Source organism: Symphalangus syndactylus, chromosome 13 (genome assembly GCF_028878055.3).
Source record: "Symphalangus syndactylus isolate Jambi chromosome 13, NHGRI_mSymSyn1-v2.1_pri, whole genome shotgun sequence".
Classification (NCBI taxonomy): Eukaryota; Metazoa; Chordata; class Mammalia; order Primates; family Hylobatidae; genus Symphalangus; species Symphalangus syndactylus.
In genome coordinates this window covers 95,046,130-95,073,909 of record NC_072435.2, presented here as the reverse complement: position 1 = coordinate 95,073,909, position 27,780 = coordinate 95,046,130, and the positions used below count along the sequence as shown (strand labels likewise).

The 27,780-nt window shown below is 37.3% G+C and overlaps 2 protein-coding genes across 10 annotated transcripts in view; one reads left to right on the top strand and one right to left on the bottom strand.

Annotated features, from left to right (window-relative positions):
• Nucleotides 1-27,780, top strand: part of ANKS1B (ankyrin repeat and sterile alpha motif domain containing 1B) — a 1,261,284-nt gene that overhangs the window by 328,573 nt on the left and 904,931 nt on the right. For all 7 annotated transcript variants that reach the window (XM_055238636.2, XM_055238632.2, XM_055238630.1 and 4 more), the window contains exon 9: nucleotides 6,191-6,334. In XM_055238636.2, coding sequence (XP_055094611.1) covers nucleotides 6,191-6,334 — 144 coding nt within the window. The remainder of the gene's footprint in view (nucleotides 1-6,190; nucleotides 6,335-27,780) is intronic.
• Nucleotides 971-14,668, bottom strand: GARIN6 (golgi associated RAB2 interactor family member 6). Of its 3 annotated transcripts, none has more exons than XM_055238678.2 (3): nucleotides 12,654-14,668; nucleotides 12,078-12,154; nucleotides 971-1,110 (listed from the first exon to the last, which is right to left on the bottom strand). In XM_055238678.2, exons 1-3 carry the CDS (start codon nucleotides 13,266-13,268, stop codon nucleotides 1,068-1,070), a joined length of 735 nt encoding a protein of 244 aa, XP_055094653.1. In that variant the 5' UTR covers nucleotides 13,269-14,668; the 3' UTR covers nucleotides 971-1,067. The 3 variants fall into 3 exon arrangements, with proteins under 3 accessions (XP_055094653.1, XP_055094654.1, XP_063470376.1); XM_055238679.2 differs by having other exon boundaries at nucleotides 12,109-12,154; XM_063614306.1 differs by lacking the exon at nucleotides 971-1,110 and adding an exon at nucleotides 9,613-11,617.

Genomic DNA, 27,780 nt, shown 5'->3' with positions numbered 1-27,780 from the left:
CATTGGCTCTCTCACCTTTAAATATTTAACTTAACCACTCAGTCAGTGCTGAAACAGTTGTCATGGAGGCCTTCCTGTTCAGCTGTTAGTGAGACCTGGCCTGCCAGATTGGTGGTGGGATACAGGGAGGTAGGGGCAGATTATGCATAGCCTTTTGGATCATATTAAGAATTTTGAACTTTATCAGAAGAACAATGAAAAGCTATTGAAGGTTTTAAGGAAGAGGAAAACATGATCACATTCTCATATGAAAAAACATTTCTCTGATCACTGTGGAGAACAGGTTAATGGCAACATTGGCAATACTTAGAAAGTTTAGGCCAGGCGCGGTGGCCCATGCCTGTAATCTCAGCACATTGGGAGGCCAAGGCAGGTGGATCACCTGAAGTCAGGAGTTCAAGACCAGCTTGGCCAACGTGGCAAAACCCCATCTCTACTAAAAAAATACAAAAAATTAGTCAGGTGTGGTGGTGGGTACCTCTAATCCCAGCTACTTGGGAGGCTGAGGCAGGAAAATCACTTGAACCTGGGAGGTGGAGGCTGCAGTGAGCCGAGATTGTGCCACTGTACTACAGCCTGGATGATAGAGTGAGACTCCACCTCAAAAAAAAAAAAAAAAAAAAAAAAAAAGGTAAAGGTAGGCATACTTTTTGTGTACAATTTCTCATCTATGAATTTATCCTGAGAAAGTCATCAGGCAAGTAGAATAAGTACTACAAAGTCTGGAAGTACACCCACTGAATGTTTGCAGTGGGACCGAGGCTAGGAAAGCTTCACTCTCTCATGTATAATTTTTTAGTTTGAATGACTTGTTTTACATTAAGCATGTATTACTTTAAATTTCATTGAAAAATCTGTAAAGCAATTTTACTTTAGAACTAAACAAAGGCAAAAAGGCCTGTGGCAATGCTGTAAAATAGTCTAGATTGCTAATTCATTCCAGATTGTTGCCTTTTGCTTTGATCGCCATTTCTGATATTGCCTCTTTCCTGGATTCTGCCTTTTGGCCTGGTCCCTTTGCATTGACAATCTTGAACATTTGTTGTCTCCTTGAAGAGTTCTAGTAATTAAGGAGGTGGCTTCCATGGTGTGGTAGAAAGACAATAGGACCTAGAATTAGAGGACTTGGATTATAATCTGGACTCATTTGTAGGATGATCTTGCAAATCGAGTAACATTTTGAGCATCAGTTTTTTTCACTTGTAAAATAGGGATAATTCTTACTCTGTTTTATTGGGCTATTCTATATCTGAAAGCATTTTATAAATTGTGAAGCACCATTATATATACTTGTCATATAATTTACACACACACACACACACACACACACACACACACAAACACACACTACCTCACAGGAAAATCCGATTTCTTCAACGTTAGACTGATATAATTATTCTCAAAAGTGTTTTTCTTTGATTGAGCTCAAGTTTGTCTCCCTACCGTATATTATTGTGACTGTTTTTCAATTTGTGACAACATAGAATTGGTCCAGTCTTTCTTTATTACCATGTAATAACCAAGAAAGCGAATGGGTTCAAACTATATAGATTTAGGTCTATTTTTTTATAGTAGAATTTTCACATCTTTCTGGAACTTCAGGAACACAGTTTGTTCTCCAGTAAAAAGTTGGAACAGCATTTGGAATAAAGGAAACCATCTGAGGTTAAGTGTGTTCCGGTGGCTTCTTCCCATATATAATTGAAGATTATATGTAGCTTGATAAAATATTTTCCTTCAAATCTTTAACTGTAAAGAAATGAAGTTAAAAATTATGGTTTTACACAGCCAATTTATATGCTGTCTTTAGGGGGCAGTGCTAAACCACTGATAAGTTTCTTCATTTCTGCAAAGCTACTGGTAATAGTTAATATAAAATAAAGCTAAAATGGCAATCTTGATATTTGTGATACAATTTTACACACCCCTTAATATTAGTAAAATTTTCTAGGTAGTCAAATGAAAATAATAATTTGAAGCTCATTTATTCAGTGATTCATTCAATAAATATTTATTGTTTCATTATGCACAACACATTGTAGGAGATACAATGTGAGTAAGGCAATGTTTTCTTTCAAATAACTTACTTAACGAGGGTAAATAAGCCACACTTGTGTCTGTGTACTATATTTGCACAAGCACACTGTGTGTGTGTACACAACTCTTCTAGGGTAACAAATAAAATAGCAGTACTTATTGATTTTTTATGTGCCAGTCTCTGTCAAGCAATTAATTTTATCTTCATACAGCCCTGCAAATAGAAATTATTACACTATTTTTTCAGATAGGGAAACTAAGGATTAATAAGATTATGTGATTTGCTCAAAGTCACAAAGCTTGGAAGTGGTAGAGCTAGGATGTAAACGTATATCTGTTTGAGTTAAAAGCCAATGCTCTCTGCCACTATAGCATCTATCAACTCAGCGTGAATGTGAAATACCAAATGCAAACATTTGCACAAAGAGCTAGAGACAAGCAGAAGAGCATGATATCATGCATGTTTGTGGGAAATCTGGAAAATTTTATGTAAGGGATGAAATCTGAACTCTATTTTGAATCAGTGGGATTATAAGAAAATAATAAACATGATAGTTAATACTTATTGAAGCTGTGTGTGTCAAGCACTTTCTATTTATTATCTCATTTAGTCATCAGGAAAAAGCCCTGAGAGAGGTTCCACTGTATTGTTTTCCATTGCATAGATAAGGCAAGAGAGGCTGACAATGGTCTTATCTGCTGAAAATCATACAGCCAGTGACGCGGGTATTTGGAACTTGAATCCAGGACTGTCTAATTTTAGAGCCCAAGCCCTTAACCACTACATTATTATGCTGTGCAGACACGGTGAAAGAAAGAATAAAAGCATAGAGCATGATTAGGCAAGGGTAAACAATTCCACCTGGTTATAATCTGAGGTGAGTATAGTGGAAACGTAAAAGGGCTAAAAAAATCATTTGACTATACAACTCTGAAGCCAGATGAAGGAATCTGGATATCATTTGCTGTGAATTGGGAAATAATTGGAGCTTTATGAGCAAGGAAGAGAAATAAACGTTTTTTTTTTTTTTTTTTTTTTTTTTTTGAGGGAGGAGAAAGAGATAGAGGAAGTTCCCTGTGTGATTGGATTAAATCATTGTGACACCATTAACAAAATAGAAAAGAATGGATTAATCTAAAATGTTGATAATTCTTGGCCAACTATGAGGTGGTTTATAGTATGTGCCGCATCAATGTTGGTGGTCAAACTGTTAGCTGATCATGAGCTGGTAAAGGAGATACCTTTTTGATCATTTTATTTATTCCTGTGAACAACTTTATCAAATATATATATATGTATATACATACTCTTTCAGATTAAGATTTTAAACTTCCCAAGATTTTTTATTTTACTCAAAGGATCTGTAGGGTCAAAAATCCCTGTGATAATCACCTTCTATTATTGATTTGAGAAGTGTGTATTTATGAAAGCATGGGCTGCTATGTATCAAATTGCAGAAATTTTCACTCCTTGTCACAGAAGGCAAAATGCTCTCAGGAGTATACTCGTGTAACAGAAACATATTCACCAAATATACCTCTTTTATTTAAACTGCAATTATTTACATCAGTGTGGTTTTTCAGCATATTGTCTTCCATAGGGTATTGTGCCAAAGGAGTGGTCACAGAATGTAGTGGTGAGGGGAGAGTAGGCTTTGCAGCCCCCTAGTCTGGGTTAGAATTCTTTTTCTGCCACTTGCCAGCTTCGTGACCTTGGGTTTTACTTGACCTCTCTGTCCCTTAGTTTCCTCATTTATAAAGTAAGAGGAAAAATATGTGCCTCAAATGGCTGTTGTGTGAATTAAAATAGTTAACAGATAATAGGCCAGTGATACTCCAAGTCACATAGTAAGTTCTCAGTCTAACAGTTATTATTATTGTATTTTATAGACAGTGACTGCTTGGGGGACAACTTAATTTCATTGCTTCTTAGTTACTGACAAGTGATCAAGGGGAAGTTAAAATGTGAATGCAGAAAACAAATTCTTTTAAATAGGAGGAAAGAGAAAATCTCATGTTCTATTTTTAAAAGGAACAATTTTGGGGGGAGGATGCTATTTACAATCCAATATGTAGAATATATTTACTTGCTTTAGTAATCACGATCTATCAGTGTTGTGCTGAACACTACATTCAGAGGACCTTTAGACAATTTATTGTATTTTTATTTATTCATATACATCTTTTTTTTAAAAATAATATTCAGTCTGCTAAGTATTCAGCAGGCTCTTAGAGTATGAAGTTTTTCCTCAGTTTCTGCAAATTTTCGTGCTTTATTTCTTTGACCCTCCCATCTCTACTCTTAATTTTTGGAGCTCCTGTTGTTCAGATGTTAGAGGTCTGGGTTTGACCCCTAGTTTTCTCCACTTTTAATTCTGTTCATCTTTTGGGAAATTTTCTCAGATTTTTATAACTCTTGTACTGGATTTTATGTGTTTTGTAACTTTCTGTTCTTGTTTCATGGCTATAAATATCTTCTCTCTGAGGATACTATTTATAACTTTTTTCTCTATATTTATTTTGGTGTCTGTTAGAGGTTTTTCTCAAATATATAATTCTTGTGAGTGGAACTTGTTGAGAGGTTGGCTTCACAGTAGAGATTAATACATAGATCCTACCATTTTCCTGCTTATTTATAGATCTTTTTTCTTAGGAGGCCTGTTTCTACAGAGAGGAGTATTGTAGTTGTTTATCTGGGAATATAAACTGTGCTGCCATGTTGTCGAATGCAAATATGGTAAGGCACTGGGTAGGTTATTAATCTTTATTACTATATAGATATGAATTCTCTTGTTTTTGGAGGCTCGGTGTATCTATATTCTTAGAATTCATAATCCTTTTGCTTCAACTTCTTCAAAAAAATAAACCTCTAACTTCTTGCCAGTGGTAAAGGTTTAGTTTCCTGGCTGGGTGAAAAGAAGATGGGTCTAGGGGTATAATTCTTCCTGATACTGAGTTTCAGTCTGTTTCTGCCTCACCTACACTTACACCTTCACAGGTAGCCAGTCCCTCCAATTCTTTCCACATGAAGGTTCTTTGCTTTCAGTGTTCTCATGTTTGCTAAGTCAGGTAATACTTACCCATCTGTTATCCAAAAGTTACCCAACATTATCCAGAAGTTTTCTTAATATTGTCTGTTCATCTCTCCTGTCATCCTTATTTTTATGTTGTAAACATTTTTATAAATGTTCTACCATCATTTTAGTGAGATTTGGGAGATAATGAAGGAAAATATATGTGCTCAATATGGAAGTCTCATTATTAATTTTAAAACTGTTACTCGAGTTATATGTATGATATAAAAGTTTATGAAATTTTATTTCAGTGGCATTCTGAACAAACTGGTTTGTCAGGAGTTCCCATTTCAATAAAATATTTTCCTGTTAGTGCCCTGACTGCATTTTTCCTTAATTTTATGCCTAAACCTAAATTCTTGATAAACCATAAGATTTTTCTCATTTGTTGCTATTCAAATATTTTATTAGGCCATTATCATGTTCTATTCTTCATTATGAACTTCATATTTTATAAGCCTTTCACACCCAGTTTTTTTCACTTTTTTTTTTTTTTTTTTTTTTGAGACGGAGTCTTGCTCTTTCACCCAGGCTGAAGTGCAGTGGCGCGATCTCGGCTGACTGCAGGCTCCGCCCCGCGGGGGTGCACGCCATTCTCCCGCCTCAGCCTCCTGCGTAGCTGGGACTACAGGCTCTGTCGCCCAGGCTGGAGTGCAGTGGCGCAATCTCGGCTCACTGCAAGCTCCGCCTCCCGGGTTCACGCCATTCTCCTACCTCAGCCTCTGGGAGTAGCTGGGACTACAGGCGCCCGCCACCACGCCCGGCTAATTTTTTTTTTTTTTGTATTTTTAGTAGAGACGGGGTTTCAACGTGGTCTCGATCTCCTGACCTCGTGATCCGCCTGCCTCGGCCTCCCAAAATGCTGGGATTACAAGCGTGAGCCACCGCGCCCGGCTTTTTTCACTTTTAAGTTGGACTGTACATATTTTTATTTCAGTCACAGGGCACAGCCGTGTAACTATGGCTAAAAGTGAGCTGACTTGTTTGCCAAGATATACCACTGTCATTTATAGAATTTAATTGATGTTACGATATCTAAGTATCATTGATATATTGGTATGATATAAATTTAATTTCAGAGAACCTCATCTACGATCAATTTGTCACCAGGAGAAGTGGAAGAAGAGGATGATGATGAAAATACATGTGGGCCATCAGGACTTTGGGAAGCATTAACTCCGTGTAATGGATGTAGGAACCTTGGCTTCCCCATGCTTGCACAGGTAAAAGTTTGCTTTTATTAAGGTACAATAAAACAAAAATGGTTGCCTATGTTTTTAAGATAAAAAAATCTCCCTCCCCTTCAAAAATCAAATTAGGATCTTGTTCACTTTGTGATTTTGGATCTTGTGGTTTTTCTCGAAGTGTCAAGTAAACTGTGCATATAACTTGGTGTGCATATGTGTGCATATGCGGAGACATAATTTATGTAAAAAATTAGTATTATTTAGTTTGGTTATAATGCAGAAAAACTGTCTTGTTTATGAGGTTTTAATATTTTGAATCCAGAAATATATCATTTTAAAGAATACTATTTTTAAAAAGTAACTAAAAGTTATCTACAGATACAGTTATAAGGAAACATATTATGGCTCTTTAAAAGCATAGCCAGTGATTATATTTTTCTCATCACAGTGGAACATTGTAGAATAATGTGAATGTGTACTTCTGAAGGTTTTGGAATATCCAAAAATGAAGCCAGAACATTAAAATATTGACTATTAGTTTCAAGTCATCTCACTATCATTAAGTCTACTTTAATTCTATAGTATCACCTTCAGGTTCCTGTTGTGTGTTGTGAACCATACACACTTAGAGGAGTTTCAGAAATGGCTAAAATATTCCAGAGATAGGAAATTTGAAGCCATGGTGAAAATATCTCTGCACAATAAGCAAAGAACTTAATATGAAAGGGTATAATGTTAAGAGGTTAATTACATAGAATGTGGATGGAAAAAACAGTCCAGGACAGAAAATAAATCACAGCACTTATCCAGAAAAGTGTCACATCTCAAAGACATTTTCTCTTCTGTCACAAGAAATACGAAACAATTGTGTCTAAGAAATCATCATGTCTCCCACATGTCTATATCATAATTTGACCATAGCCACTCAAATTTCAATATTAATTTACTGTAGAAAGCTAAGTAGGATATTCAAATCAGCATATAGTACTTAAAAAGTCTTTTCATAGGACTTTAAGACAGTTTACTGTAACCTTTACAGAATTGTTGTCAATACATACTGAACTGTGAGTTCCATAAAGGTAGAGATTCAACCTTTTGATGCTCAGCATCTGCAATCTAACGCGTAGTTCCTGGCAAATCAGAAGAATGGGTTTGATGTGGTGTCTCACACCTGTAATCTCAGCACTGTGGGAGGCCGAGGTGGGTGGATTGCTTGAGCCCAGCAGTTCAAGACCAGCCTGGGCAACATAGTGAGACCTTGTCTCTACAAAAAATACAAAAATAAGCCAGGCGTGGTGGTACACACCTGTAGCCCTAGCTACTCAGGAGGCTGAGATGGGAGGTTGAGGCTGCAGTGAGCTGTGATCATACCACTGCATTCCAGCCTGGGTGATAGGGTGAGACCCTCTCTCAAAAAAAAAAAAAAAAAAAAAAAAGAAAGAAAGGAAAAGAAAAGAAAAAAGTCTTCTTTATCAAGCAAAATCTGATGGATGTAAAACAAAAAAAAATAATTGGAATGAAGTAATAGTTGAATGAATCTCAGTGAACAAATGTGTATATTCTAGGGTGTCATGTCTTCACTGAAAGTTTTTACATATAGTTTTTTACCTCATTATCTACATGGGTAAAGGGAAAGAAAATTAACAAGCATAAGTTGTATTTTATTAGCTTACCCTTATCTGCTTAGCAGTTTATCAATAATTAAATGTTTTAACCTATTTTCCCCTCATAAAACTGTGTTTGTAAAAATACATTTCCTAATCTTTACCTTATATCTTAAAAAGAATTATTGAAATAAAATAAAGTATCAGGGTATTTACTATAATAGCCAGATGACTGCAAATCAAAAAGCTATCAGTAATATGATTGTATCTGATTTTCTACCACCTTACTAACATTTGCTTTTTTCTAAATTTGATTTTATTATTTTATTAGGCTTGGTAGTACCTTGCTTTTGTTTTATAATTTTTAATATTAGATTTGCTTTCCCTTTGGCCATTTCCTTGGTGAAGACTGGTATTGTTCAGTAAGTTTATTAGTTCCTCAGATGTTCTAGTTACACTTACCACAAAATCTTTCCTAGTCTGCAGCTTTTCTTTTTGTCTTAATTTGTATGTGTACAAGTGCATCATGTAATTTTAAAAAACCATCCAATTGATTAAGCTTCTCAGTCCTATTTTTCATTTAATTCATCTTATCTAGAACTCCTTTTGACATAAATTTCGGTTATGGCTGTATATTATTTTTTGCTTGTTGATATCTAGTTTTCCTATGACTTTCCATTGAACAATAACTCATATTCCTCTTGTTTTTATCCTTTTGTTGTGGTTTTTACTTCTGAAGGCTTGTTTATTTCTGCCTTCCTATTTTTTAAACCACATGACTCAGTGTTGGTATTATTAATCATTAAATTAAAACTAGTAGCTGACTTGATTGCTTGCTTTATAAAATCTGTATTTTGTAATTACTATGTTGAGTTTAAAAAGTATCTCTATTGGGATTTTAAATGTTACTGCATCAAATCTATAAATGTACTTGAGATGCAGATTTTGGGTTGTTTTTTTTTAACTGGATTTAATCTAACCAGCAATAAGACTATTTTACTGATGTTTCTCTCATTATAAATTTTTCTTTTTTTTTTTTTTCAGATGGAGTCTCGCTCTGTTTCCCAGGCTGGAATGCAGTGGTACGATCTGGGATCACTGCAACCTCTGCCTCCCTGGTTCAAGCGATTCTCCTGCCTCAGCTTCCTGAGTAGTTGGGATTAGAGGGGTGCGCCACTATGCTTGGCTAATTTTTGTGTTTTTAGTAGAGACGGCATTTCACAATATTGGCCAATCTCATCTCAAACTCCTGGCCTCAAGTGATCTGCTCGCCTCGGCTTCCCAAAGTGCTAGGATTACAGGTGTGAGCCACTGTGCCCAGCCTCTCACTATAAATTCTTAAGAATGTGTGTGTGTGTGTGTCTGTGAATATTATTGTTTAAGGGCTATCCTTTAGCATTTATATTTGTGTGTGTATATGTGTGTGTATATATATACACATGTAAACATGTTTTATGTATATATAACATGTTTATATATACATTTTCATTGCAAAATATATTAAAGAATTTTTGTAGTTTTGCAATTAAAAATATACTGTATATAGCATATTTTTGTGCATATATAGTATATTTGTACATATATATAGTATATACACATACGTACACAATTTGCAACATTTTTGAATTCATCTGGTTTTTTAGTTTATTACCTAGGATTCAACCACTGTCAACCATTCACAAATGGTAATTTTTAAATATTTTTCTGTTATTATAAGTATCTATTATCTAAATTATCTCTTAAACTTTGATTACAAGGGATGAGGTAACAGGATATGTATTGTTTTAGAATTTTAATAAAACTGTGACCTAGCAACAGGATCTGATAGTAATAAGCATCAGGATTTGTAATCAGAAGCAGATTGAAATATTTACCAAAGGAATATACAATTTAAAAAGAGATTGAGTCAGATTGAAGATTTAGAGAAAAAATACAAAATGTGCAGTGCTTTTAACAATGATCTCTTCTGTGATTATCAAGGGACTACAATGTGGTAAACATGCTGACAGTCCTTGAATACAAAGATAAAGTTGGTCTCTGTTAAGAGTTTGCAATATGGTCATTTTAAAGCCTCTTAGGGAGTCTGCAGTATCATATGATACTGGGCTACATACCACATGAAAAACAAAAATTGTTTTATTTTTAAATTTTTTCATTTGAAATTATTTGCTGAAAAGTGATTTATGATTAGATGTGATTTCTCAGTAATGTAACCTTGAAATTCGCAAAGCTAGAACATCTAACCTGTGAAATGTTTTTCATATTTTGAAGCCATTTTTTCAGGTCTGAAGCACTTTTGAAGGCCATTAAAAATCATTAAGTCATGAGTGCTGTGAGGGTCTACTGGTAAACTGCTTCCTTACAGTATATACAGGAGCCTTTGGGATCTGTACAATCAGTACAGTACTATGTAAAATTTTATATCCCCAGATTTGTTGGTTTGGAATAAATTATATTCACATTTATAGCCCTTAATTGGATCCAGCAAACACGTATCAAATATCTTTTATATTCAAAGCATAGTGCTCATCAGAAACATGAGTGTTATGGAAACAATACAGACTTAATTGGGAGCCAGGTTACCTATACATTCTGGTTCTGGGTTATCAAACCATATGATGTATTACTTTAGACTCAAACAGACTTTTTACTTTCAAAATTAGAATATTGGCTAATCCCGTGGATGTGGATCTTACAATTCTAAAATGATCTAATTTCCAGTTTTTGTCCAGATTATGAATTGATCCTATATTACGTTTTATTTATTTTTCTGTCTCCAAGAATACTAAAATTGGAGAGAACCAGGTAAAAGATGAGTGCTTTGAAGTTATCTTTCCATTGTAACTAGATTGAAGTTTCTACAAATTCATGAAAATTTAGAATTCTAAATAACATCGGGGGTTAAAATTCTTGGGAAAATACTAAGAAGATTTACTGTAAATAGAGCTTTTATGGGACAATTGCAAAGCAGTTAATTAAGATTTAAGAAAGGAAATCAAGAATGAAGAGACTGGGAAAATTAAGCCCTTTCTGGAAAGTATGATTAAATTCAGAATTTGTTTCTCAACACTACCATTTACACAGTGCCTACTATGTTCCAGATATTATACATGTATAATCTCAAGGTGACCATTTAAAGAAAAATCTACTAAAAGTCACAGTTAATGTGTGGCAATGCTATGATTCAAACCTGGAGAGAGAGAGAGAGAGAGAGAGAGAGAGTGTCTGTCTGTGTGTGTGTGTGTGTGTGTGTGTGTGTTCGTTCCTGGGTTCTCATTTTATATTTTGGAAAATAGTTTTAGAATAATTCTCCTAATGTAGGATCATATCTGAGAGTAATCTTCAACATTTTATTCTGTCATCTATTAATTTATTTAAAAAATATAAAGTTAAGGGAAAGTTAAAGATGGTTTTCAGAGCCTGATCATAAACTGCCATTAGTTTTATTGCTACCCTTCCTGTCAATAGAGCATATGTGATTAGAACAGATAATTTGAGTTGATGGATTTTATTGTGGTGAATCGTGTTGTTCCCCTCCACAGTCTTAGGTGAGATGTCCACCTCTGCACCATGTGTAGTACCAGGCTTTGAGGTTATTACTGCAGAGTCAGTCCAGCTAGGTAGAGACCCTCTGGCTTCCATCCCATTCACGCATGTGGCCTCATCCTGCAGAGTTGAGATATTGACTCCCAATGCTGAGTAGCAGAGAGTCAGCCTTTGAGCAGCAGAGAGATACTGTCAATGCAACAGCCTTCTCAGTATCTCTCTGCTCCTGTAGTCACCACATTCATGCTGCTCTCTAGGGACAGGCCAGTAGCACTTACTGATATGCTTGAATTACCCTTTTAGGACAAGAATGTGCATGCAGCCCTTGCTATAACAAGATTAAGACATGGAAGCACCCACTAGAGCCATGCTGGCTATTCTTCCTCCTGGACCTCTGAAGGCTGCTTTTGCCAGTGCTGTGTTTCTCTCCTGAGTCTGCAGACTTGGTTGCAGCCACATCCATGGCACCTGTGGTTGTGCTTACTGTCATCACTACTGCTGTTGCTACCCTCCCCCTTCATCAGGCACTATAGGTTTTATGACTGCAGGGGTGTGTGAACCCCTGAATGTAGTATATGTGGGAGGTATGTTGGATTCATATCTCTATTATATAATCATAATAGGCGGACCCAAACATTTCAGCATTCATGTGAAGCCTACTGATTCTGAATTGCTCCTTCTCTTCACAAAACTTCGTGTCATATCCCTAGGGAGAGAACAAATAAGCAAAGAAAGTGAGACCAGCAAGATCTCCTTTCTCTTCCTATAGGTAAACAACAAAAAGAAATTATTGCGCAAGTACACAAGCATGTTGTGTTGCCACCAACGTATATAAGTGGCAATCGCAGGGAGACATGTCCTACAACATATCAGCCTACCTAGCTCATAGTATGTGTTTCAGAATAGACTGGTCAGGATGCTTTAGACAGCATTACAACATTGGATATAAAAGGAACAGCTGTGGATATAAAATGAAGAGTTGCTGACAGCTAAGAAATCTCTGAAATTCAGGTTTGGAGAACACAGGAGAAGCACCAGGAACCTCCTCAATGTACCATGGTCTCCAAATGGAAGCTCACTTGGCCTTCAGACCTTCCAAATGCAATGCATTTCCCAGGTGAGCTGCAGCACCTAAGGCTCTACAGGACCTTTACCTGCTCTCCCCCAAAGCATCCCGGCCCCATCTAGTCTCTGCATAGACTCACCACTGGGCTCCTCTGCACTTCCTCAAACACAGATGAGTCCAATGTGTTCCCAGATAGGATAGCCTTGGTACCACTGTAAGCCTCCACTGGTGGTCTCAGGATGTAAACAAGGTTTTCCCAGTGAACAAAAAGGTCTTCACTTGCATCTGAGGGCGGACACAGCTGAAGATAAAAAGAGCGGCCAGTAGCAAGCTGCAGGTGGAGCTGTTTTTTTATGCTGTTGTGGATGGTTATTTTCACAAACATCAAGGGAAGCAGCCTGGTTAGTTCTAAGATCTCTGCAGGCGGACTATCTCTTTCCTGGGTGGCAGGACCACACCTGGCATTGTCACAGACAGCAGCTGGTCGGGCCAGCAGCATGACATCAGGTAGTGTGAGGCAGGGGCTGGTGCGAACGATGCCCACTGTTACCATTTGGGCACGGTTGTGCACATCAATCACTTCTCCTCTTTGGCTGATCTGGATAAAGTCGCTCTCAAACATGGGTGCGTACCTGAATATAGTATACTCGCCTTTGTACAGTCGCCGCTGCAGCTTCCCCATGGAGGTGTTAAACATGCCCATTGCGGGGCTGCTTTGGGCTGTGTAATACGGTAGCATACACCGGTCCTCCATGTCTTTCTTTTATCAAGACAGTTCCCAGCAGCTGCTCCACACCTTCCTTAACATGCCTTAGCGGGCATCCTGTTTCCTTGGCCACTCTGGCAGGTGGGCCAGCGGTCGTGTTCTGCAGGCTTTCTTTTTTGTCCCCAAGTGACTGAGAACAGGGTGGGGTATTGATTACCAACTGCTCAATGCCAGAGACAGTCAGTCCCCCGGATCCAGACTGTGCCCTGCTTAATGCATGGAGCTGTCAGGAGCACAGGTGTTGGGGCCTCGTGGATGTCCAGGCACACAGGTGTCGGTGCTCATTCGGGAGGGACCTCCATTTGAGCCTGATACTCCACTTCACAACAGCCTTTGCTCTTTGATTCCACAACCTCAACTGGCAATCCCACTGCTCTTCTTCCCAACCTGAACCATCCACTGCTGCTAAACCACCCCACAGGACAACTTTTATCCTCCCCTACCCATTGTGACCTGCCCCATCACACACCCCTTTGTCTCTGTCACCCAGTAGTCCCTACCTCAGGGCGGGGATACCACCCTCTCCACCCCACCCTCAGCCCCACCACCCTCCACAGCTCAGCAGACCACTACCCCCCCACCAACTCACCCATCTAGGGACCTTAATGCATTCTGGCAAATTGCTTTCAAAAGGGTTACAGGTAAATTTTCTGTGAGAGGCAAGAGTTTAATATACATTCTCTGTATACTCATTTATCCAGCTCCTGTAGTTGTAGATACTTATTTTAAAGAGAGAATTGGATAAATTGGTAAACAGGTTGGTACAGGATGTTTATCAATGTTTGTTGTAGAGTAAAAAATTGTAAACAGCATTAGTGTCTTATAATAGGGGATTGCTTAAATAAATTATGGAGCTTCTGTGACGGGACAGTCTACAGCCCTAAAAATGATTACGTAGTTTTCCTATTTATTGACATTAAAAGATATACCTGACCTTTTTTTTTTCTTAAAGAATAAGAGAAAAACTGATTTCAAACTCATAGTATAGGTGAGATTCAATTTATGTAAGACCATGTGTATGTGTTTGTGGGTATGGAATTATGTTCAGTGAAATGTTTAAAGTGCTTAGGTATAATTTTCATTTTCTTTTTAACTTCTATTTTTATTAGGAAATTTATTTCTGTTACCAGGGGAAAGAACTATTTTATTGGCAATGTATTTTTTTTTTCTGTTTCTATAGCCATGATAAATTTTATGTTTTGACTCACCCTCAAACTGATGATGCAATTTTTAAGCTTTTACCTAGACATTTGTACCCTGGCTGTGGAATGAAAAGAGCCTTGAACATCACATTTATGCTCTATTCTTTACCATCAGATTGTATTGAAAAAAAAAGCTCTAAAGAATTTTGCTAGGTATTGCAAATATTATCAATTCAATAAGATTACAATATCTTTATTGAAATGACAGTACACATGATAACCCACATGAACACAAACACACACACACACACACACACACACACACACAGAGCCATAGCCATAGTTGAGTCTTTTTTTTTTTTTTTTTGAGATGGAGTCTCACTCTGTCACCCAGGCTGGAATCAGTGGCGCGATCTTGGCTCATTGCAACCTCCGCCTCCTGGGTTCAAGTGATTCTCCTGCCTCAGCGTTCCCAGTAGCTGGGACTACAGGCACATGCCACCACGCCCAGCTAATTTGTATTTTTAGTAGAGACAGGGTTTCACCATATTGCCTAGGCTGGTTTCGAACTCCTGACCTCGTGATTCTCCTGCCTCGGCCTCCCAAAATGCTGGGATTACAGGTGTGAGCCACCATGCCCAGCCCACTTGAGTCTTTAGTTGTATAAGTCAATGCAAACATAATTTCTTCCTTTCATATCGAAATGTTTGATTATTTTGGATACTTGGAGTATTTTTATTTATTGAGATGCCTATTCACATATCAATAGCACTTTTTACTGGCCTTCCTAAAGTCTTTATATCTTAACTTCCACTTCAAGTCTATGTTGCTCATCTTGTAATTGGTAAAACCAAGAAACCAAATACACATTTAGTAAATTAACATTTTAAAAGTATCCAAGTGGTTCTGGTATTTTTCATAAGGGACAACTGGATAGGTAGTATTGGACACAGCAAAATTTAATTTAAGTGCCTTTTTTTTAACTGATTTTCTTAAAAGTACTTTTTTGGTATACACATATATGACAAGATATTTGTCTTAGGGTTCCATCAGAGCACTGGTCTCCAAGGAAGCCAGAAACTACATTACTTGTAGAGCCTATAGATGTTTGGATTTTCCACACCAGTCAGTAGACTGACAACGGTGGAACCTCTTTCATTTGGCTTGATAACCATCCTATGTAGCATTCTGGCAAATATCTATTTTTATGAATTTGATGGGGTTTGTCTGAAATTCCTCTAGCTGTTTAGAAAACTACCTTTTTAGCATTTGCCTCAAGACTTGAGAAGCTCAGATAGCTAAATAAAACACTACCTGAACTTGAGATTAAGAAATTCCTTTTATGAAAATGCAGCAGCTTTCTGTGTGTTTGCTGTTAAATCAGATTTCTGTATAGTTAGTCACTAAATATATTAAAATAAATTTATATCCTCTCTCCTCTCTATTGGAGTTTGTGTCATTGGGTTAATAATTTAACCTCTCTGGGCCTTATTTTTCTCAGCCTTGAAATGGAGATGACCCCTGAGCTATCTTTCAACTCCAGAATAGTTATGGTTTTACGACAGGGCTTTAGCTTTCCCCCCTCTCCCCCAACAATAAAACTACTACATACTTTGGAGATACTCTGAACCATAACAGTGAATCGAGATATTATTCGTATAACTGCTCTGGGAATTGTTTAATTCAATATATAATTTTATTCTCTTGCTAAATTTCGTCTTCCCAAAACTTTTAAAAGAACCAACGTTTGAAATGAGGAAATGGCAAGCGATTAGTTCAGTAAGATAGGCAATCAGCGGTGTTAGTGCTTGAAACTATGTAATTGAAAATATGGGTTAAATATTTTAAACAGAAATCAGTTAATAATGAACATGGCTGTGGTATACAGAATAACTCCCCCAAAAGATATTTACATTATAATCTTCACAACCTGTGAATGTATTACCTTATGTGGCAGAGGAACTTCGCAGATGTGATTCAGTTTAGGATCTCGAATTGGGGGTGTTATCTGGATTACGTGGTGGGTCCGGTGTAATCACGGTGGTTTTTGTAAGAGAAGGGCAGGAGGGTCAGAGTCAGAAGATATGTGATGATGGAAGTAGAGGTCAGAGTGGTGCAGCCGTGGACCAAAAGAATGCAAGAGGCCTCTGGAAGCTAAAAAAATAGGAAGTGGATTCTTCCCTTGAGCCTCCAGAAGGAGATAGCCCTGCCAACACGTTAACTTTAGCTCAGAGAGAATCATTTTAGATTTTGACCTTGAGAACTATGAGAGAATAAATTTGTGTTGTTATAAGCAACTAAGTTTGTGGTAATTTGTAATGGTAGCCCTAGGAAACTATTCCACATTTTGATACCTGGAAGTGGAGTGCTGCTGTAACAAGTGCATAAAAATATAGAAATGGCTTTGGAATTGGGCATTGGGTAGAAGCTAGAAGAATTTTGAGGAGCATGATATAAAAAGCTTAGCTTGCCTTGAACAGAAATATGGACGTTAAAGATGCTGCTAGTAAGGGCTCAGAAAGAAGTGATATAGTAGAGAAAACCTGTATTGTCTTAGAGATTACCTAATTGTCATAAACATAATGTTTATACAAACAAGGATGTTAAAGTCACTACTGTGAGGGTTCAGAAGAAAGTGGGGGAAATGGTAGAGAACTTGTATGATCTTAGAGAATACCTAAATCATTGTAGAGAGAATGTTAATAAACATATGAATGTTAAAGGTGCTTCTGGTAAGGACTCAGAAATAAATGGGAAACATGTTATTGAAAACTGGAGGAAAGGAGATACTTACTATATAATAGCAGATAGTCTAGAGGAATTTTGTTCTATGGTTATGTGCAAAGCAGATCTAGTAGGTGATGAACTTGGATATTTTGCTGAGTAGATTTCTAGATAAAGTGTTGGAGGTGTGGCCTGGTTTCCTCTTGTTGCCTATACTGAAATGTGAGAGGAGGAAAGAGATAAATTGTGGGAAGAACATTTAAACACAAAGAAACCAGGACTTGATGGTTGGAACATTCTAAATCTATCCAGATTGCAAAAAACACTGAAATTTGTAGATGCACTGTCAAGAAGTGTACTTAGAGAGAAAGCTGAAAGCGTGGCTAGATAACTTGTTTCTAGTGCCTCAGGAGGATCAAAAACTGAGATTGTTCAACCACACAGAGGGCTCTTTGAAGAGATTAAGCAAATCTGAATTATGATGAGATGAATTATGCTGAGATGGGATTCAGAGTTGGGATTATCCAGGAAATTCTTGTGACATACCTGGGAGACCCACAGTGTTTTCACGAATGGTTTATTACCAGAGACTTTGGTAGCTTGGACTTAAAGGGACAGAGGACAAAATGAAAGAAGGCTGTTGGATTCCTGAAATTCTGCAGGCAGGAAGTAGGCTTATGAAACTGCTGAGTTTGCAAACGAAAGTTAACCTTTATGGAATAGGTAGGAGGACTCAGAGGGTGGGACTGAGGACTGAGAGGGTAGAGCTGAGAACTACAAAGGATTATTCCCAGGGCTAGAAACCTAATGGAGTTTGCCCAGTTGCAATTCTGAATTGCTTCGGACTGTTGACTCACTTTTTATCTTTCATTTCTCTCTCTTTGGTTGGGGATATCTATAATTGTTTCCCTACACTTGTCATATCATTGAATTTTAGGAGCAAATAACTTTTTATTCCAGTTTCACAGATTCACAGATGCATCTGACTCATGCTTGATTTATATGAGGAAATTTGAGGCTTTTGACTTTTTGAGATTTTGAGTTTAAGTTGTTGTTGTGTAATGGGTTAAGATTCATGGGATGTTGAGATGGCATGAATGGATTTTACATGTGGAAGAATGTGATTATTTGGTGTCCAGAGGATGCACTGTGATAAAGACAGCATAATGCTCCTCCCCAAATGTCCAAATTCTAATATCTAGAACCTGTGAATATGTTACTGTATATGACAAAAGGGATATACATTGTTAACTAAAGGATCTTATGATGGGGGATTATCCTGGATTATCAATGTGTGCCCAATGTAATTATGAAGGTACTTATAGTGTGATAAGTAGAGGAAAGCAGAGATTTGAAGATGTTACATTGCTAGCTTTGAAGATGGAGGAAGAGGCTATGAGCCAAGGAATGCAGGTGGCCCCTTGAAGTTGAAAAAGGCAGGGAACAGATTCTCTTTTATTTTTATTTATTTATATATTTACTTATTTGAGATGTTGTCTTGCTCTGTTGCCCAGGCCGGAGTGCTGTGACGTCATCTTGGCTCACTGCAACCTACACCTCCTGGGTTCAAGCAATTCTCCTGCCTCAGCCTCCTGAGTAGCTGGGATTACAGGCATGCACCACCATGCCCAGCTAATTTTTTGTATTTTTAGTAGAGATGGGGTTTCACCATGTTGGCCTGTCTTGTCTTGAACTCCTGACCTCAGGTGATTCACCTGCCTTGGCCTCCCAAAGTGCTGGAATTACAGATATGAGCCACCATACCCAGCCTAGATTCTCTTTTAGAGCCTCCAGAAGTAACCAGCCCTGCTAACACCTTAATTTTAGCCCTGTGAAATGTCTTTTAAACTTTTGATCCCTATAACTGTCAGAAAATATATTTTGGTATCTTAAGCTATAATACTAAGTTTGTGGTGGTTTGTTACAGTGGCTATAAGAAACGGATACAATAGCTATAGAAATTAGGTCAGTAGACATACATTTCATCTCTCATATATGCATTCAAGGAGAATATGCCTGTTGTCTGCATCTAGGCAGAAGATGAGACATACATTTATTTTACAGAAAAATGCATTTCAGCTTTCCTGTCAAGCATTTGTGTGATCTAGATTTTTATCGTTTTGTGCAGCTATTTTTATAACTTTTAAAATAAATGAACTATAATTTTGCCTTTGGAAAGCCTCAATTTTTTAAATCATTTTAGGAAAGCCTGATGATGACGATGTTAATAGTGATGTTAATAACAATATCTAACACTTATTGAGTACCTACCACATTCCAAGTGCAGTGATAAGCACTTAACATTCCTTGTCTCTTATATTTCACAATAATTCTATGGACTATTTATACTTTCTCATAGTGCTTATGGACTATTTATACTTTTATAGTTCTCATATCTATTGTGTTTGAGCCAAATTCCATGTGAATATTTGATATAAAATTTAAAAAACAGACAGGGAATAGCTTCTCATAGTAACAATAAGGGTGTATAGTGTCTACTGTTCAATATTTTTTACTGTGGCATTTCACTGTTAAAGAGGAAATCACGAATTGTTGATGTCACTCTTATCTAGAGTATATTCAATTGATATCATTTTGATATTGGTATCAATGATATCGGTTATCATGTTGTATTATGCTTACAGAGTGGATGAGCTGCTAAACGTATTTATTATTTATTGTCCAAATTAAAAAAATGATGGTTTGATAAGTATCTTAGTTCATTTAGAATCTCTTCCCATTTCCTATTCTTTTATACATCTTTCCATCCATTTGTTTCACAGATGTTTATTGACCATTTGTTTTATGTATGGCATAGAACAGTAAGCAATATAAACATCATACCCTCCTCATACCTGTTTATAATTTTGTGCCAGGTACTGTAAATGATACAAAATCAGAATTATGTGTGGTTTCTGCTCTGAGAAACCTTATAATTTAGTTAAAGTAATTGTTCTGACTGTTATGTGTTGGCCGTAAAATCTTGGGCAAGTAACTCACCCTCTGCTTCTTCTTTAAAATGCGGAGGCTAGTTCCTGTTTGTTTGTAGGATTGTTATGAAGCTCTTTCAATATAAATGCAAGATTCTCTATAAATTGTTTACTATACAAATGCACATTTTTTTAAATTGTTTTGTTTATGGCCTCCAGAGACATCACTCTGTCAGTTTTGGTAGGATTGGCAGTATGTGTAGTATAAACCAACCTCATATAATAAGTGCATTCTAATATGTGCAATGTTAATTTGTATGTGCTCAGAAAATCTGGAAGTATGTATATTATGCTGCTATAGTGGTTATTTCTAAGGCTTAAGATTCAAGGGAGACTTTAACTTCCTGCTTTATATACTTAAACATTGTTTGAATTATTTATGACAAGCAGATCTAATTTTTCTAATAAAGATTTTATATTTTCTGAAAATATAAATGCCATAAGTTGTAAAAAGTCGTAATGACTCATTATGGCACCATGAATTTCTGTAGAATAGTTTGCAAGTTATTGCTTGCATCTGTCCATTCATTACTCATTCAACCAATTTATCCATTGATCCGTTCATCCATCCATCTACCTACCCACTCATCCGTTCATTTTTCATTTCAGTCCATACCTGTCTTAGTCCATTTTGTGCTGCTGTAACAGAATACCACAGACTGGATAATTTATAAAGAAAAGAAATTTACTTCTCACAGTTTTGGAGGCTGGGAAGTCTAATATCAAGGTGCTGGCATCTGTCAAGGGCTTCCTTCCTACATCATCCCAAGGCAGAAGGTGAGAGGGTAAGAGAGGTCAAGAGAATAAGAGACAGTTGAACTTATCCTTTCATAGCAAACACACTCCAAGAATAATGACATTTATCCATTCATGAGGGCTCTGCTTTCATGACCCTTTCATGACCCTCTTAAATGCCTCTTCTCTCAATACTGCCACACTGGAGATTAAATTTCAACATGAGTTTTGAAATGGGAAAATATTCAAACCATAGTATATTGCTTCTGGCCCTCCAAAACTCATGTCCTTCTCACATAAAAATCTATTTCTTCCGCATCATAGCCCCAAATTCTTAACTTATTCTAGCACCAACCCAAATGTCCGAAATTCATAGTCTCATGATATCAAAACAAGCTACCTACATTCAAAATACAGTGGTGTTATACAGGCATATGGTAGACATTTCCATTAGAAAAGGAAGACACAGTGTCTGTTGGCTGCATAAATGTCTTCTTTTGAGAAGTGTCTGTTCGTATCCTTCGCCAACTTGTTGATGGGGTTGTTTTTTTCTTGTAAATTTGTTTGAGTTCTTCATAGATTCTGGATATTAGCCCTTTGTCAGATGAGTAGATTGCAAAAATTTTCTCCCATTCTGTAGGTTGCCTGTTCACTCTGATGGTAGTTTCTTTTGCTGTGCAGAAGCTCTTTGGTTTAATTAGATCCCATTTGTCAATTTTGGCTTTTATTGCCATTGCTTTTGGTGTTTTAGACATGAAGTCATTGCCCATGCCTATGTCCTGAATGGTATTGCCTAGGTTTTCTTCTAGGATTTTTATGGTTTTAGATCTAACATTTAAGTCTTTAATTCATCTTGAATTAATTTTTGTATAAGGTGTAAGGAAGGGATCCAGTTTCAGCTTTCTACATATGGCTAGCCAGTTTTCCCAGCACCATTTGTTAAATAGGGAATCCTTTCCCCATTTCTTGTTTTTGTCAGATTTGTCAAAGATCAGATAGTTGTAGATGTGTGGTATTATTTCTGAGGGCTCTGTTCTGTTCCATTGATCTGCATCTCTGTTTTGGTACCAGTACCATGCTGTTTTGGTTACTGTAGCCTTGTAGTATAGACACATGCACACGTATATTTATTGTGGCACTATTCACAATAGCAAAGACTTGGAACCAACCCAAATGTCCATCAATGATAGACTGGATTAAGAAAATGTGGCACATACACACCATGGAATACTATGCAGACATAAAAAATGATGAGTTCATGTCCTTTGTAGGGACGTGGATGAAACTAGAAACCATCATTCTCAGCAAGCTATCACAAGGACAAAAACCAAACACTGCATGTTCTCACTCATAGGTGGGAATTGAACAATGAGGACACTTGGACACAGGAAGGGGAACATTACACACTGGGGCCTGTTGTGAGGTCGGGGGAAGCGGGAGGGATAGTGTTAGGAGATATACCTGATGTAAATGATGAGTTAATGGGTGCAACACACCAACATGGCACATGTATACATATGTAACAAACCTGCACGTTGTGCACATGTACCCTAGAACTTAAAGTATAATTAAAATATATATATATATATAAAGAAAAGGAAGACACAGGCCAAAAGAAAGGAGTAACAGGCCCCAAACAAGTCTGAAACCCAAGAGGGCAGACATTAAATCTTAAGGGTGAGGAATAATCTCTTTTGACTCCAGGACTGGCATTCTGCACAAACCGATGTGGGGGTTAAGTCCCCAAGGCCTTGAAAAGCCCTGCCTTTGTGGCTTTCCTGGGCTTAGCTCATGCTTCAGCTCTCCCCGACTGGGATTGCATGCTGGCAGCTGTATAGTTCTGGCCTTTTGGTGGTGGTTTTGCTCCTATGGCTCCACTAGGTACTGCCCTATGCAGCGAGGATTCTCTGCAGCAGCTCCAACCCCACATTTCCACTTTTTCTTGCTCTAGCAGGGGCTCTCTGTGGTCACTCCTTTCCAGTAACAACTCTCTGCCTGAGCCCCCAGGCTTTTGATGACATTCTTTGAAATCTGGGTGGAGGCTGGGCTCTTGTTTTCTACAAGCCTACAGAATTAGCATTATATGGATGTTGCTACAGTTTATGACTTGTACCATCAGGAACTGTGACATGATCTGCACCTGGGACCACTTGAGCCATGCCTGGGGCAACCATGGAGCACCATGCAGGGGTGTGGGGAGCAAAGTCACAAGTTGGCCTTGGGCAATGAGCCTGTGGAGGGCACCCCAGGCCTGTCCCATGAAACCATTCTACTCTCCTCAGCCTTTGACCCTGTGATGGGAGAGCCTTGAAGATTTCTGAAATGCTTTCTGGGTCTTTTTTCCATTTTCTTGAGGAATAGCACCTGACTCCCTTTTGTGTATAGTAATCTTTTTTGCAAATGGTTACTGGGCTACACCCTTGGTTTCCTCTCCTGAACACATTTTTTCATTCTTTATGTGGTTAGGCTGAGCGTTTTACAAATCTTTCCATTCTCCTTCTCTCTTGATTATAAATTCTTTCTTTAAATTATTATTTGCTTTCAATTCTCAGTGTAAGCAGCCAAAAGTAACTATGCAGCTCCTTTTATGTTTTACTTAGAAATTTCTTCTGCCACATACTCTAGTTCATCACTGTTGATTTCTGCCTTCCCCAAAGCCCTCAGCATGAACATAGTTCAGCCAAGTTCTTTGCCCATTTATGACAAGAGTGACCTTTGCTCTGGTTTCCACTCCCTTGTTCCTCAGTTACATTTGAAACCTCATCGAAATGGCCTTTACTGTGCATATTTCTATCAGCACTGTGGTCATGACTACTTAACCAATCTCTAAGGAGTTCCAAACTTTCCCTAGTTGTCTTGTCTTCTAAGCCCTCACCAGAATCTAGGCTTTTTCTAGTCTGCTCCTCCAAATTCTTCCAGCTTCTGCCCATTATCTAGTTCCAAAGCTGCTTCCACAATTTTAATTATTCATTATCAGCAACACTCCACTTTTCCATAACAATTTTCTGTATTAGTTCATTTTCTGTTACTTAGAATACCTGAAACTGGGGAATTTATAAAGAAAATAAATTTGTATTTTATGGTTCTGGAGGCTGAGAAGTCTAAGGTTGGATAAGTTTGTTCCCACACTGCTGGTAAAGACATACCCGAGACTGGGTAATTTATAAAGGAAAGAGGTTTAATTGACTCATAGTTCCACATGGCTGGGGAGGCCTCACAATCAAGGTGGAGGGCAAATGAGGAGCAAAGTCATGTCTTACATGAGACATGAGGCAAGAGAGCATGTACAGGGGAACTCCTCTTTATAAAACCATCAGATTTCTTGAGACTCATTCACTATCATGAGAAAAGCATGGGAAAGACCGGCTCCCATGATTCAGTTACCCACTGGGTCCCTCCCATGACACATGGGAATTGTAGGAACTGTAATTCAAGATGAGATTTGGGTGGAGAGACAGCCAAACCGTATCAAAGGTCAAGGGGCCAGAGCTGGTGAGAGCCTTCTTGCTGGTAAGGACATGCTGTAGAGTCCCAAGGCAACGCCGGGCATCACACAGTGAGTCTGGCTCCTGTTACTCCCCACTAGGAAAGGGAATAAGTGAGAAAATATTTTCTCATAAAGATCTTCCTTGAGAAAAGTGATTACAACTGAAAGAACAATAATTCCCTTAGACGTGTTTTAAGAGGGCATGCCTGTTGCTCTTCTACAGCATCTCTCATAAACATCCTTTTAAATGAGAAAACTCAGTTGCAGAGAAGTCAATTAGCTTGTTGTGGTGACACAGTTATAAAGTAGCAGAGGTAAATATTCCAACTCAGGTCTCTTTGGTCCTAAAGCCCAGAGTCCCCTCTTTTTTTTTTTTTCTTTATTATTCAATCATATCTAAGCGAAGGGTATTGTTCACATCTTTAGATGTTTCTTCAGCAAAAATATGGAAATGGGTTGATCAGTCCCCTTCTCCCATGGAAACAGGGATAACTGAGTACAACAGAGATATCTGCTAAGTGTCAATGCATCAATGCTTTTATTAGAGAATGGATTAATGAGGTTTCAAATTATTTTAGTGTCTTCAGCAATTTCTATTGTAGCTTATTCTGATTCGAATTCTAGCTACCATTAGGAACACATTCTGTATTTACATATAGAAATATGCTTCATATTTCCTTATTTTTCTCTGCTATTTTAGTTGTGTAGGTTATATTTTCATTACTTGTCCTATCTGATATTTCATTGTTCAGCTGCTGAACATCTGTTGCTTTCATTTGTGAGTGCAGCTCAGTTTCATGAATTAGAAAAATACACCTAGGATTTTTTTAAAAAATAGAATTTAGCATGTATTCTAGAACAAGACAGGTAGATCTAAATTTTAACCTTAGTTTTGCGACTTTCAAGATATGTACCTTTTGTCAGTCATACAACCTATTATTTTTTCATTGCCTGTAAAAGAGGGAACTTATACCTATCTTGAAGGGTTGATATAAAAATTAGAGAATGTTTTTAAAGCACATAGCATAATGCCAGAACTATAGTAGGCTCTCAATAAATGGTAGTTATTTATATTTTGCTCCCCTTAAAAAGGTACACAATTTTACCTTTTTAATAAGTTATCCACTCTCTTATTTTAATATCTCCAAGAATGAAAGTATCTTCTATAAAGTCCCAGCTTTAACAAATATAAGCTGTGTGACCTCAGAAATTAATTAGTTTGAGTCTTAATTTCACCGTTTGTAAAGTGAGGATAGTAACAGCACTTACATCCTAGAGGTGTAGTGAGGAATGACATATACTATTTATATTAAGTGTTTATAATAGTGTTGAGCACACAGTAAATGCTCAATAAGTGTTACTCAATAGTGTAAGTAGTAATAGAGTACCTCCTAGTAATATTACATTCCAAGTCACTTAGTACATTTTCTTCCACAGGAAAAGTTGTTCAAGTTTTTTTCTCATATGTGATGATTAATTATATTGAAGAATACAATTCAGTATGAATTAACTTTTAACTTGGTTTAATGAGGCTACAGTTTTTCAGCCAACAGCCTATGCTAGCTACCTACCAGCCACCTGCCCTTATAAGCTCTTAATAAATACTTGTTGAGTGAGTGGATGGTCTATGGCAAAGGTCTGCAACTCTGTAAAGGGTTAGATGGTAAATATTTTGGGTTTTGAGTGCTATATGGCCTCTGTCACATTGCTTAGTTCTGCTATTGTAGCACGAGCCATAGATAATATGAAAATGAATGGACATAGCTGTGTTTCAATAAGATCTCATAAAAGCAAGTGGTAGGATGGGTTTTTGTTGAAGTTTGCTGACATCAGGTCTACAAGATAAATAAATCAGAATCCCAATACTGATAGTAAGATCCACATCAATATGTACTAAGATTTGAATGTCCTACTCATTAAGTATTAAGAGGTGGGACCATTAAGAGGTGATTAGGTTACAAGGGCTCTGCCCTCATGAGTGGGTTAATGCTATTATTGCAGGAATGGGTTCCTGATAAAAAGTAAGTTTGGCTCCCTCTGCTCTTGCTCTCTCACCATTGTGACGCTTTCCACCATGGGATAACACAGCAAGAAGGCCCTCACAAGATCAGGACCCCTTGACTTTGGATGTCCCATCCTCCAGAACTGTGAGCCAAATGAATCTCTAATTTTTGAATAAATTACCCAGTCTGAAGTATTCTGTTATATTAATAGCAACACAAAACAGATTAAGGCAATAAGGGTCTATTTGGAAATATTTTCAGGTGAGAAAATGTTTTATCCTGTACAGAAAAACAAAAGCTTAGAAAAAAGGCAACAATGCTGTGGACAATAATTTAAAAAGTACTTTTCACATGTAACCAGAATCCAGAGTGTAAGTTTTCAAACTTTTAAGCTCAAAGCTCAAAATTTCACAGAGATTTTTTTTAGATGTTTAACTTAAACACATTTCTCAGAAACAGAAACCAGATTAGGGTTGGTGTAGAACCACTCTGGATTTTTAGAAACTAATTTCTAAATGAGACATGGTCAGGAACTGCATAATGACCTTTCAGTCAATGAAGTGCTGTGTATATGATGGTGGGCTCGTAAGATTATAGTGATGTATTTTTACTGCACCTTTCCCATGTTTAGACATGCAAATGGTTAATACTGTAAACAACCGTCTACAGTATTCAGTGTAGTAACATTCTGTGCGGGTTTGTAGCCTAGGAGCAATAGGCCATACCATAACCTAGGTGTGTAGTAGGCTGTACCATTTAGGTTTGTGTAAGTGTGCTCAGTGATGCTGATACAGTGATGAAATCACCTAATGACACATTGCTCAAAATGTATCCTCATCCTTAAGTGATGCATGACTGTACATTCTTTGTGGAATGTGAGATGGGTACTTCTTCCAAATGTCAGTAAGCAAGTAGTTGGTGCAAAACTATTAATTTTATAAACTTTAAGGTCCAACTAAAATGCCATTTCCTTCCTAAAGTCTTATTTAATCCTCTCCACCAGAAATAACCACCTTTCTCTTATCATGCAAAGAATTTATTTTTGATAACTGTGGCTTTCTGCCTTTTATTATAGCTGTTTATATACATGTTTTATCTCTTCTTTTAAATGATAACATTTGTTTCTGACAAATGTTTATGATCTCCAGCACACTCTGCTGTGTGCATTGCATGCTGTAGGCCCTCAGGCTATGTTTGTTGAATTCTGAAGTTTCCTTTGGTGTCATTGTAGGGAGATATGCTGGAATAGTGTAAAAAGCACCTTTGCTTTTTGGCAAATGTGAGTTCTTTGGCAGTCTGGGTACTAATTCTGACTTTATCACTTATTAACAATATGCTCAATTTCTCTGAATCGCCTTCCATTTCCCCATCTGTAAAATGAGGATAATTCCAGCACTACATTGTTTTGTGAGGATTAAA